Source organism: Mytilus edulis, chromosome 13 (assembly GCF_963676685.1).
Source record: "Mytilus edulis chromosome 13, xbMytEdul2.2, whole genome shotgun sequence".
NCBI classification, from domain to species: Eukaryota; Metazoa; Mollusca; class Bivalvia; order Mytilida; family Mytilidae; genus Mytilus; species Mytilus edulis.
In genome coordinates, this window is record NC_092356.1 from 63,242,415 (window position 1) to 63,257,094 (window position 14,680).

The 14,680-nt window shown below is 32.3% G+C and overlaps 1 protein-coding gene across 1 annotated transcript in view; it reads right to left on the reverse strand.

The window, feature by feature from the left end:
* Nucleotides 1-1,195: 1,195 nt before the first annotated feature.
* Nucleotides 1,196-14,680, reverse strand: part of LOC139499901 (uncharacterized) — a 107,328-nt gene continuing 93,843 nt past the window's right edge. Inside the window, exons 4-5 of the mRNA XM_071288530.1 lie at nucleotides 4,627-4,815; nucleotides 1,196-1,686 (exon numbers count right to left, since the gene is read on the reverse strand). Coding sequence (XP_071144631.1) covers nucleotides 1,471-1,686; nucleotides 4,627-4,815 — 405 coding nt within the window. The 3' untranslated portion in view covers nucleotides 1,196-1,470. The remainder of the gene's footprint in view (nucleotides 1,687-4,626; nucleotides 4,816-14,680) is intronic.

A 14,680-nucleotide genomic window follows, 5' to 3' on the forward strand; every position in this document is an offset into this window, starting at 1 on the left:
ACATGAACTTAACCATGACACTAATAAACCAAACCATGACACAGATATTTCAGTAATTTTGAATTGATTGCAAAAGTATGTATTTTTCAGAATAATTGACCGCAGTGTTATATCACGAAGATATATGTGATGTAACAGACTGTAAGAAAATAACTTTTTTTATGTACGATAAACCAATTAGCAAGTTTTAAATTTTGACATACGCAAGCTTTGTTCTGTGTTAAATCATTAACCATATGATACCACTTGTGTTGTACTAACATATTTACTTTATACAAAGGTACTTACCAGCTTGAACTAATGATCAGAAGTTCCGTTTACAAAATATCCCAATGTTTACATTTTTGCATTGATTGTCATCAAAAAGACTTAACACCGCCATGTCAAACTTATCCAAACTATGACAAAATCACTGTACTAAACGCTCCTCGATATGACGACCTTACTACCCGTGATTATGTTTCTTGTGAAGAGTTGTCTCATTGGCATTCATACCACACCTTCTTATTTATATTAACTTCATAACATAACGCATCGGTATTATAGTATAACTAATCGCCGTATTTGAATATCAAAAATAAGACAACGCGTGACCGAACGACGCATGGATTAAACGAGTGCGCAGCACGAGTTTAATCCATAGCGGCGTTCGGTCACAAGTTGTCTTCTTTTTGATATTCAAATACGGCGATTAGTTATTCTTTTTATTACATTGGCAAATGGCTTTTTTTTATGAAATTAATGTAGAAAATGTAAGGAACTATATCTTTTTCCTACGCATTGACAATTTGTTTTGATCCGACGTTATCGACGTCTTGACAACGTCTATTGTTGTATGACGTCAGAGAGTGAAATAACCACGTTTATTTCACATGTGAAATTATCGGTTTTTATCTAACTGGGAAATCAATGTAATTCATTGCAACCAATGTAATAATACAAGTTATTAAGCATCCAGGTTTTTCTATCTTCTGAAATATAAACCTTTAAGAGAGTTTAAGTCACTACTGCCGATAAATAATTCCAGTGTCTCCCATTTTGCAACTTTCATCAGAGGCCAGACTAAAAAGACAAGTACTAAATTTTCTATACATATCTTTAATAAACAGCAATATTTTTTTAAAATTTCAAATATATTTCTTTTCTTTGAAATGTTCTATAAATAAAAAAAATCCTTCTCCCCAGGAAAAAAAAGTATATTCAGAACGCAGGCTTTTAAAGTGATCCTTTTGTAAAAGTTAACAGCATTTCATCTCCTTTTAATTAGACTTATTTTAAAGTTCATTAAAGCTGATGTTATCCCTTTCCATGCATTTAACTGTTACAGCTAAGAAATGACTCTTCATGACTTCTTCTACATGTCAAAAATCTCAGGCAAGGTACAGACAGTCATGTAATCCATGTAATTCCTTCATGAATTTTACATACATGTCCCAACTCTCAGTCAATGTATAGACAACCATGTGACTATCATGTGATTTGATGTTGGTAACACGCTAACCGTAATAATGGCTCATACATTTCAGATCTGTCTGCTGCTTTCAATATGTTATACGGTCTAGTGTAGGATATAGAAGAGGTTTCAACAACATTATCATCACCAATAACTTTGTTAAGGTCTTCTCTCTCCAATTGTTTTATAGCATGTGTGTGACTTTTGTTCATTTCAAGGGCAGTAAAAATAACCTACAAAAAAATCATAGTCATATATAAACATCACTCTAGTAGGTACACATGAAGTTAACTCTTTTCAATTTTCATATACTAACAAAGCCTTTTTAGGTAATCCTACTTGTATATTTTGAGTCTGGTAAAGAATTTGCATTCTGTGATAACTTTAAAATATTTGATTATTGCCACCAGAAATATATCATAAGAATTGACAATACTAATTTTAGTACCTTTCCTACCAACATAGTCTCCCTTTCAACTCTTCCTGTTGACCTTTTGACAATATGACTGTGTCTATCAATCATTAAATGCTATTTCAAATTCAAACCATAATCTTATAGTGTTATTGAATTACATTTTATCGAAGGTGAGATATCAAACTAGATATTATGATATTTTTTTACGAGATTTTGCATTTTATTTTTGCATTTAAGATATTGTGCTTTTAAAAGTCATCATCTGATACAGACTTGTAATGACACCCTATACTGGACTGTATCCCTTTTGCGATGCATACTCAACAGTTTAGAAGAAAACACTAAACAATAATGAAATAATGAAATAATCGTAGAAGAGTTAAAAGAGGGATAAGAACATCTAAAGAGGTACAGTGTAACCTGCCTAATCTGACACCTGAGTATTCCTACTTCTTGCTTTGATCTACACATGTTCATGGTCCTAAAATATGCCTATACTTGCAGGAAAAAAACTGACACCCTGCTTAGTCTGACATTTTTTTTCTGTTCCTCCAGTGTATTATTAGATAACACAGGTAAGACTGTATATGTCAAATCATGACTTATGAACTTACATACTACTGGTTTTGGGAAATTCTCTCTTTAATCATCTCACATTTATTAGAAATGCAGGTTTACGTTTGGGAACACTTTTTGTTTATATCGCAGAGGAAAGGTTAGAAATTCACTTCATAATATTTTACAGTCACACAGCTGAAAATCTTGTTGCCTTGGTTGACTAGACGAGTGTTAAGTTTAGTCCTTGCTTCAGTAGCAATTACTCCATGACAATGTAACACAATATGATATTCTGATAAAAATGTTACATAATATTCTGACTTTGGAATAGATTGCATTTATAGTTGTTTATTACCATCAACAAAGATGTCCAAGGGAGATATCAGTCTCCTTTAATTCCTTCATATGGACAAAAATAGGAAGGAAAATTTTTCTTCGGAAAAAATTTGTAAGGGTTCCGTGGAACCCAGTGTCTTGCCTACTTTTGGTGAAAATCGCAGGCTCAACAAAAATGAAGAAAAAAAAATCAGTAAAAAAAATCCACTTGATACTTTCTTTTGATTGTAAGAAGAGTTCTGTTCAAGTTTGGTAAAATTCCAGGATAGTTTATGAACCTAATAAATGTTTTAAAAAATTTAACTGCACACTGTATGTAATGTTAACTGGAAGAAAAACTAAGATACACAGGTAAAAAATATTAACAAAATTTCCTCCTAGATACTAGCTTTTGATCATTAACAAGCTTCTGTCCAAGTTTGGTATAAACCCAGGATAGTTTAAGATAGTTATTAAAAAAAAAATTTAAATTTGTCCACAGAGTGAATGTGTTGTTTTCTTGCAGAAAATCTAAGTCCATTTAAAAGTAAAATAGAGAAAAAATGGATATATTTTTTTACAAAATTAACTGCTGTATACTATCTTTTACTCATAATAGTTATCAAAGGTACCAGGATTATAATTTAGTACGCCAGACGCGCGTTTCGTCTACATAAGACTCATCAGTGACGCTCATATCAAAATATTTATTTAGCCAAACAAGTAAAAAGTTGAAGAGCATTGAGGATCCAAAATTCCAAAAAGTTGTGCCAAATACGGCTAAGGTAATCTATGCCTGGGATAAGAAAATCCTTAGTTTTCGAAAAATTCAAAGTTTTGTTAACAGGAAATTTGTACCTCGGGGACGAAACGTCCACCAGCAGTGGCATCGACCCAGTGGTGTAAATAGTTATCAAAGGTACCAGGATTATAATTTAGTACGCCAGACGCGCGTTTCGTCTACATAAGACTCATCAGTGACGCTCACATCAAAATATTTATTAAGCCAAACAAGTAAAAAGTTGAAGAGCATTGAGGATCAAAAATTCCAAAAAGTTGTGCCAAATACGGCTAAGTTAATCTATGCCTGGGATAAGAAAATCCTTAGTTTTCGAAAAATTCAAAGTTTTGTTAACAGGAAATTTGTAAAAATGACCACATTATTGATATTCATGTCAACACCGAAGTGTTGACTACTGGGCTGGTGATACCCTTGGGGTCATAAACAAGCTTCTGTCCAAGTTTGGTATAAACCCAGGATAGTTTAAGAAAGTTATTAAAATTTTAAAAACTTTAACCATAGAGTGAATATTTGTGGCCGCTGCCGCTGCCCCCGAGGCTGAATGAATGTAGGATCAGTTAGTCTCACTTTTTTCGACTAAAGTCGAAGTGTTGACAAAAACAGACAAGACAGATAAACTGATGACCCAAACAGAAAGAGAGAAAAAGGAAATACACACAGCACTGAAATCATAAATGTTCATTCTATGATAGAAAGAATTTATACAAATCCTTATAAATTCTGGTGTAAGCTAAAATAAATTTATTTTTAGTCTAACAACTTATTTACATTTTGTCCTGTGATTATTTCAATATGTCTCCAAATACTGTGTAATATTTGTAAATTCTTGTGGGCTCCTATTTTTGCAGTTTGAGGAAATGTTTTATTTAAATTGATATTTGATTAATGTACTTGGTTTAGTTCAAGTCTGCTTACAAGCCAATGAAAAAAATATACAACTTTGAAGATTTAAAATTTGGGGTTTACCTATAATCATAGGTGTAGTATTACATCTATGCTATAATCTTGAAATCCACAAAAATTGGTATCTCAACAATAAAATGGGTCAACAGTAATTTATGTACACTTCAGTTTTATCATTACCTGTGTACCAACACATATTGCTCCAAAAACTAAACTTCTTCCATCTTCTTCATCTCCTGTTTTCTCAAAACATGAATCTTGTATTTCAAGCAGCAGATTGGCTCCATGTTGTTCAATTATATCATATGGATTAAGATCTTCTATCTTAAAGTCATGAGCACTTGGTAATGTAACTTTTCTTTGTTTTACCTAAAACATATGAACCATTATTGTTTATTATAATTATATTGTTAAACTTGAAATATATAAAGCAACCTTTTAGTCAATATAGGAAAAATGCAGCTTTTCTACATTGGCTAGAGGTATAGGGGGAGGGTTGAGATCTCATAAAAATGTTTTACCCGCCGCAATTTTGCGCCTGTCCCAAGTCAGGAGACTCTGGCCTTTGTTTAATAGTCTTGTATTGTTTTAATTTTAGTTTCTTGTGTACAACTTGGAGTTTAGTATGGCATTCATTATCATTGAACTAGTATATATTTGTTAAGGGGCCAGCTGTAGGACGCCTCCGGGTGCGGGAATTTTTGCTACATTGAAGACCTGTTTGTGACCTTTTGCTGTTGTTTTATCTATGGTTGGGTTGTTGTCTCTTTGACACATTACCCATTTCCATTCTCAATTTTATTGCACATTAATGCTTTATGATATTTAACTTGTTATACTCTTTGCCTTGTTTTTAAAAGTTAAGGCTATGTACATATACAGTATACTGTGGATTCATTAGAATTTGTTGATTATCAATTTTGTGGATTATCAATTTTGTGGATTTTGTGAGAACAGGTGCTGGGGGCCGCCATTAGCCTCGGTTTCGGTGTGAGAACAGGTGAACCACAAAATTAAACGTTCAATGAACATTAACATTTTCCATAATACACGAAAAATTGGTTCCCAAGAAAAATAAATGAATCGATAGTATAATAAAGTTTGTAATATATATATATGAGTATCAGATAAACTTAACACTATCAATAATCCATGTTTATGAGGTTAAGGTCAGCTGAACAGTTTGACATGAAACCTTAATCCTGATCACTGATCCATGAAATCAGGTCAAGGTCACTTAAACCCTGTTTGGTGGACATAAAGACCTTCCAAAGATCCCATATAAAATATATAGCTATTTTCTTACTCATAATAAGTGATTATTTTACATGACAAATAAAAGAAAAATTTCAATCAAGCAGTCCCTAAACTATGAAAATGTGGTCAAGGATAATGCACATTGGTTCATGTCTTTCATATTTGTTTTTCAGGAATTGTTTTGTTTTAAACAAGGTTTTCCGTTTTCTGAAATATAAAGATACTAAGAGAAGACTTTCTAGAACTCTCTGAAAATTAAAAACATTTCTTCAGTGGGGTGCCAGTATGTATTTTTTCTCAAAAGGTTCAGGTTATGTCTCTGTGTGACACAAGTGCTTGGAGAAAGGGGTAATATAATACATTGTAATAAGAGAAAAACAAAACAATCTAATGATTAAACATATTTCTTATCGTTTGTTATATTTCTTATTTTTTTAGTGATGTGAGTTTGATTAAGTGGTGTGAGTTTGATTAAGTGATGCAAGTTGTAATAATTAGTAAGAGAGTATTTGAGTGGGGAAAGTTAGCCTTAGTCCAAGTTGTCATAAATTCAAGACAAATTGAATAAAATCATTTTCGCCTGCTTACAAAACATAGACTGTAAGGAATCAGCTACCAAACTTTTATTTTTAATTAATTATATATATATAATCTACACTAATAAAAGCAATTACTATGTGAAGTTATAAAGTACATTACATACCCTAATTATTTATGTAATTGTAATACACCAGGGGAAAGGTGTGTCTGGATAAGAAACCCTGTCGGCCGGAGGCTGGAGGGGTTTTGAAATCCAGACACGCTGTATCCCGAGGTTTATACATTGTAACTAACTTACACCTCATTCTAAACTCTTTATTGTAAACATTGATTATTAAATGTATTACCAAATAATGTTTTACTAAGAACTGAATTTTTGTTTACCTTAAAAAATCAAAGCGTGAAAGCGCTGTAAAGGCAGTTAATTACAGGTTGTGTGTATTTCTAGCAGGGTTGGCAAAAACCTGGGTTTTATGAGTATTGCCCAGCCCAGTGGGAAATACTGGGAAAACCCGGGTTTTACTGGGTTTTACTGGGTTTTACTGGGTAATACTGGGCAATACTGGGTAATATAATATACTGGCCTGAATTTTAAAGAGGATTCAGTAATCAAACACAAATGCAATACATTTAAGGTAAATGGGGTGTCTAAATTATAATCCATAGAATCTTTTAATAATTTGCTAAAATGTAGTTCATATCCTGCTTGTTTAAAAACATTAATAAAAAGAATGGGTCACCAGACTTATTTTCACCCTACAGGTTGTTCAAAATTGTCAAGTTTTGTATAGATTATGCATGGAAAACCCATTTTTCCACCCTAAAACGCAAACCACACCATAGAATTTTGAGATAAAATATGAGAAGATAGCTTCAATATTATGCTTTCAGATAAGAAAAAGAAAAAATGGGGTCACCGGACTCGTTTTCTAGCTACATGTAAAAATGGGTATTTGAGTTGCCTCCCCTTATTTGACAAAGTTGGAAAAAAAATGAATTAACAAAAGAATTCTTATTTTTGTAAAATACAATTATAAATATGATCAAACATGGCATTTTCTATATCATAATGAAAATTTTTACACATGAATTACCTACTACTATAAAAATTTGCACATTTCATCAAAGATCTAGACCTTGTTTTCTAGTATTTCAAAATCCAAGATGGAGGAAGACACCCTATCTACCTTAAGATATATATATAAACCTATTTTTATTTATAAATAATTAGTTTACTTGTTTGAGTGTCTTATGATACATACATGTACAAAAGTACAAGTGTATACATCTGAGAAAGAATTATTCTTACAACTCTGATAAAAAATATTTTTTCAACTATAGTATAAAGAATTTAAGGATTACATGCATATGTAAGAAAAATTACTTTGAAATAATTAATATATATGTACAAATGTACAAAACTAATTAATAAGTAATTATTCAGATTAGAACACAGATATGTTTATATAACAATAATCAGTCTTTTCATTTCTATAAGAGTTAATGATAAGACCCTGTAGGGTGTTTATTTAGCCATCATGATTGCATATATAGCAATTTAATTTACAATTCACATAAACACTGCAATAAGGTGTTAAGATTATTGAAACAATGCTTGGAAATTAGCAAGGAATCCTAAAATGTGCAAATCTTGTATTTTGCCTACATAGAATTTATGTGGAGAAGAGAATGAAATTGAATATTTAATTCCAGTTATATCATAATCTTCCATAGAACAGAGGTGGTTTGTAGTATTTAAGATTTAGAGTTCTCTTGTACCTAGTTCACCTATATCTATAGTCTACTGTTTACAGTATATTTTCTGTACCTCGCCATGAAATGCATTTTTAAGACATAAGAACTTTTCCTTTTTAATGTAAATAAAACTATTTTTAATTATTGATTATATACACATATTCAATTACTCCTATCCTATGAAAAATAATTCACAAAGATTAACTAGTCTCCGTTCTGTGTGTATTGCTAGAACATCAAGTAACATAATGGTTAATGTACATAGTAACATGTCAACTCTTTTGAAGACAGAACTTTTTTAAGGGAGTTCGCTTCTCAGTTTCAAAGTAATTAACTTTTCAAAAGACTAGTTTATATTGATAGGGGATTAATTAAGGAATCCATAGAGCAAAAAAAATATATAGGTCGCCGTGCTCGTTTTCGATATATTAGCCATTGAAATTTTGGCGGGAAAATATTCTCTCTTGACTTTCCATAGCTTTATCATTGACAAGTTTAAGTCCTCAAAAACTATTAAAAAGTAATTAAAATTTTAAAAGACTTCAACAGATAGCTTGAAACTATACATGTAAAAGAATTATTAAAAGAAAAATGGGGGTCACCGGGCAAAATTTGTTAATGCATTCCAATGGATAAAACCAGAGGATTCCGAAAATCTGACCAAAATTCCAAAATATAACAAGCCAGCTTCCTTAAAATTCTCCCTCCAAGCAAAATTATTTTTCAGTATAAACATGATAAAGTTATCTACCTGTATTATTGACCTAGAGACTCTCAAGAGCCTGTGTCGCTCACCTTGGACGGTCTATGTGAATATTAAACAACGGACACATATAAAATGACAAAGTTGTGTTTTTGATGATGGGGATGTGTTTGTAGATCTTTCTTTACTGAACATTCTTGGTGTTACAATTATCTCTATCTATAATAAACTTGGCCCAGTATTTACAGTTGAAAATATTTTTTAAAAATTAACAAAAAATACAAAAATTTATGAAAATTGTTAAAAATTGACTATAAAGGGCAATAACTCTTTAAGGGGTCAACTTAAAATTTTGGTGATATTGACTTATTTGTAGATCTCTCTTTGCAAAACATTATTGCTGTTTACAGTTTATCTCTATCTATAATAATATTTAATATAATAACCAAACTCTGCAAAATTTCCTTCAAATTACTAATTTGGGGGCAGCAATCCATCAACGGGTTGTCAGATTTGCCTGGGCAGATAGATCTTCACTGAAGAGACAATTTCACCCTATGTCAGATTTGCTCTAAATGCTTTGGTTTCAGAGTTATAAGCCAAAATCTACATTTTACCTGTATGTTCTATTTTTGGCCATAGTGGCCATCTCGGTTGGTTGACCGGGTCTAACCACACATTTTTTAAATTAGATACTGCAATGATGATTTTGGCTAAGTTTGGTTAAATTTGGCACAGTAGTTTTAGAGAAGATTTTTTGTAAAAGTTTATGGACGACGAAACCAAGTGATGAGTCAGGTCAGGTGAGCTAAAAAGAAGTTTTTAATCAAGGTAACAATGACATCTGGTGGCCATAAAAGCTGTCTCATTAGCATATTACAACCGAAATTTACATAATTACTGCTAAAATAATTATCAGTATAATATATCGGAAGCAAGTTAACTCGTACCAACGGAAACTCGTACCATGTTAACTCGTAGAAAAACCATACAATTGTAGTATTAACCAAAAAATGTCAAACAGATGATATTGAATCGTAATCCTAAAAGTTATGACGTCTTGAATTCACCCCCCTTTTTATTCTAAAACGATAATTGCGGTTGCAAACAGACTTTGGTTTACTTGCATGGCGATTATATAAATAACAGTATATATTTCTTAAAGAAAATAATAAATATTTTACCATGAATAGTTTCCTGAACGTAGTCGTTTTCAGTAAAATGTGCCTTGCAAACAACAGCTGATTGATATGGGTTCTACGATTGCATCGCACATGACAATCTACGTTTGAGCCATGGCGTTGGGTACGCACTGAAACCCGGACCGGACCGGACGCCAGACCCGGACTAAAATGCCGGACCCGGACTGGGTAAAAATTATGAATTTTCTTAGAATCACCTTTTATTTTTTTATTCAGGAGAAGGAAGATAATCTTTTGAGAACTGTAACACAGTACATTATAATAATGATAAGATCATCAAATTTTGCTCTTACTCTTGTATAGTCTAGAAGAGAAGACAAGCATGCAAGTTAGCCTTGCAATGATTCTGTATCTTCAATTTACAGTTGTGCAATTACTTTTTTAAAAAAATCATACATACAGTATGAATGTTTACAAATAACTTTTTTTATAAATTATAGGGAGAAAGTGGATTTTCTTAGAAATATTTTTTCCTTTTTTTATTAAAACTATTCAGAAGGAAGTTAACTTTGGCAGAAATAAACAAGATGCATTACATGAATAATAATTATGAAAATGAATCAGACCTGTATAACCGGCCCCATATACTGATATATACCGTGACAGTAGTTTATATGGGCAGCAGTGACGCGATGCATGAACACGCATTACGTAATTGTGTACTATATGTGTTTTAAAGTCCAACAGGAAATCGCTCAATAACTCTGGCAATAATTCCGTTAGTCATACTGATAATCGAATTAGGGAAAGAGCGAATCATAAACAAATGTATTACATAAAAGTGTTATGAACAAAATGATATTTTGAAAACTGTTCAACTATGAAATGATTTAAAAAAATAATCTTATTTATAATCCCATACATGTATTTGAATCATAAACTTATAAAAAAAAAAACAGTTTAAAAACGACTGACTATAGTTGGCAGTAGTCCTTTTATGACAGTTAATGTTTTTCAAGGGTATCATTTGCGCCATTGTTTCTTTCAAATATATCAATTGCGCCAATATTCGGAAATTATTTGCACCAGTTTACTTGTGACACATTTGTATCATACATAATAACGATAAACAAATATTTGATGATAGTGCGTTGGTTTCACCATATGTAAGTGCTATTTAAAGCTATTCTGAAGCAGTTGATGCATTTTCTCAAGTTTGGACCAATGAAAATAATTGGCTAGTTCCACCAATTAATCTTGTGATACGATCGATTAAACACATTATAGCTTGTAAAGCTCGAGGCACGTTAGTTGTGCCTAAGTGGACTTCGGCTGCATTCTGGCCTTTGATATTCGATAAACATTTGATTTATCAAGATTACGTAAAAGATGTTATTGTGTTTAAAAATACTGATGGTATTTATAAACAAGGTTCGAATAAGAATACGATATTCGGAATTGAACCATTTGGTTCGCCAGTTTTGGCTGTTTTGTTAGATGCATCTTAGACATGGCCCTAATATATGTAGATATATTTTAGCAGGCATGGTCTGTTTGTGACATGGCCCTAGTATATGTATATTGTAGCAGGCATGGTCTGTTTTTGACAAGGCCCTAGTATATGTATATTGTATCAGGCATGTTGTTTATATTGATATGGCCCTAGTATCGGTAATGATATTGTAGCTGGCTTGGTTTTTCATTTGACATGGCCCTAGTATCTGTAATGATATTGTAGCAGGCATGGTCATTTGTTTTACAGTACATGGCCCTAGAATCTATAAAGATATTGTAGCTGGCGTAGAAATATTTGAATATATATTATATTTTACTCTGTGTATAGAAATTTGAAATATGCGAATAATTCGTCCTCTGTATATGTATATAAAATGTTATTGCAATTTTACGTTTTTCAGATATTTTTTCAGTAGGACAGTGGTCAGACTTTAATTCACAAGTTGCCTCTAATAATGATCTCAGCAGTTTGTTCAACCAGTTACCAGAATTCCTTCTTTCATCCAAGGCTGATAGTACTCAGAAGAAATATAGATATGCCTTCAACTCATGGTGTAAGTGGACTAGTCAATATTCTTTTTCACCATTGCCGGCATCTCATTTACATATTTCTTTATATTTAATTCATTTGTCTGAAACTGCAAAATATGTTTCAAAATTAAATGATGCTTTCTACGCCATAAAATGGGCACACAAATTAGCTGGCGTTGCTGATCCCAGTGAAAATAATCTAGTTGCATCTGTTCTTGAAGGGGCTCATAGAAAAATAGGTCATTCAGTTGTCAAAAAAGAACCTATCACACCGCATATTTTGAAAAATATTGTATGTAAATATGCTAATAATACTTGTAATTTAAAAGATGCAAGAATAGCATGTATGTGTGTATATTAGCCTATGCTGGTTTTTTAAGATTCCCCGAGCTAACTTGAGAAGGTCTGATATACAGTTTTCCCCTACTTACCTTACACTTCATTTAGTCAAGAGTAAAACTGATGTATATAGGGAAGGGAGAGATGTTGTCATTTCAAAAACAGGGAATATTACATGCCCGGTAGATGTACTTCAGCGTTATCTAAAGTTAGCTAACATTCCGGAAGAATCGAATGAGTTCATCTTTAGATCTATTTGTTATTGTAAATCTTTGAATATATACAAACTTAGAAAGAGTAGTCATATTTCTTACACCAGAGCCAGAGAGATATTGTTATCTGCCCTTGACAGTCTTGATAAAAAACAGTTTGGCTTACATAGTTTGAGGTCAGGAGGAGCTACTGCTGCGGCAGAAGCTGGGATAGATGACCGGTTGTTTAAGAAACACGAGAGATGAAAAAGTGATAAAGCCAAAGATGGTTATGTTAAAGAGAGTATACTAAACAGATTGTCAGTCTCTAAGAATTTCGGCTTGTAATATATATTGTTTGTTCCCCTTTTTTGTATGTCCCTTTCTTTGTCAATCGAAGCTTTCTGTGCTGTCGGGGCGAGCTGATAACCAAAAACTGTGTTGAGTTTTACTTTATAAATGCTTTATGTTCGTTTGAAGTATTGAATAAGAACATAATGACTTATACTTAGCTTTGTAGTCTTGTCTCCAATTATATTCAAAACGTTATGTTATAATAACATGTTGATCGTAAAATCGCGAAAAGGCGAAATCGCGTTTCCGACATCGCGATTTCGCATTTTCGCCCTATATATAATGAAAGGCGAAAACGTGAAAACGCGAAAACGCGAAATGGCCTTAACCGGCCACCATAACATTGACATTTTTTATTAGAAATATTACAGTTCCCTCAAATATGCCTAAAATTATAGTTTCCCGTGGCTTTTTGAAAAGCGATGTGTACTTCACTTCATTGATTATCCGTTGGGTTGATTTTTATAGAGCGACGAATGTCTCTGCAACTAAATCCCGCATCCGGGTGCGAGATTGTCTTTTTTTGTTTAAGAACTATTGGTGGCCGTCAGCAATTTCTTTTGGTCGGGTTGTTGTCGCTTTTGACACATTCCCCATTGTCATTTCTGAATTTTTATACCATGCTATGAGATCCATTTACAGTCTGGCAGATAGTTTGCTTTCTTTAATTACATCTAGTAAGTAAGCCAGTAAAGAGAATGATTGAAGTCAATAAAGGGAACTGACATATTTTTTTTTAAATAATCGTGATTCGGAATTTTAATTGCATAACCCAAATACAAAGAAAAGTGTCCAACGTTAATAATCTGTCTTTCAGCGTAACTGATTGTAATCTTTATTTTTTGTTTGACGCACACATATTGAACCCAATAATTGCATATGGATTTAAATGTTATAGTTGTGTACATATGTATCAGTAGTCTTTTTTTTTACATGTGATCTTCATAAAGGCAACAAACATAAGAAATGTGGTTTGTAGGTGATTCCCGATAAACTAGTTTTTTTACCCAACGACACTTACTAAAGAGGAAATTCTGGATAATCGCAGATTTTTGGGGTTGACAATGGTGTCCACAAAGAAACATTACCTGTCAAAATGTGCATATGCTGCAGGAACATTTGTATCGTTCATTGTACTATATACGATTGTCATGTTTTCAGATTGTTGTAAAAATACTCATTTAGATATACTGGTTCATTTTATACACGCCGAAAATAGGAAAATAAGAAGACGTAGTATAATTGCAAATTTGACAACTCTCCACAAGGCACAAAATCACTCAAAAATATCAACCGTAAGGCCTTCAACATACAAAGTCTATACAGTATAGTCAGCTATAAATGCCAGTGTAAAACAATTCCAATGAGGAAACTAACAGCTTAATTTATGTACAACATAATGAACAAAAACAATAAAACACTCAATTATAGCTTTTAAAGAAGTCTTAAACAGTCACTTAAAATTTTCCTAGTTCAGCGAAGGAAAATAAATAATTGTCTAAAAGAAGTTTGCTTCTAAACGATATAACGTATATGTGAGATACCAATAAAAAGTCAAATAACACAAATACCACAACCCGAGGAAATCTCAAGGCAGAAAGTCCGTAATCAAATGAAAAAATGAAAAGCTCAAAGATATCAAACGAAAGGATAACAACTGTCATATTCCTGACTTGGTTCAGGCATTTTCTTATAAAGAAAATGGTGGATTATACCTGGTTTTATAGCTAGCCAAACCTCTCACTTACATGACAGTCGCATGAAATTGACAACGACATGTGAATAAAACAAACATGCATATTAGGTAAAAATGTACAAAAAAATGGTTTGCTATTGTGAGATATGACGAATGAAAGAAAAAAAACAACAAGCAGGAAATTAACAACAAGACAAAAGAGAATAATCAC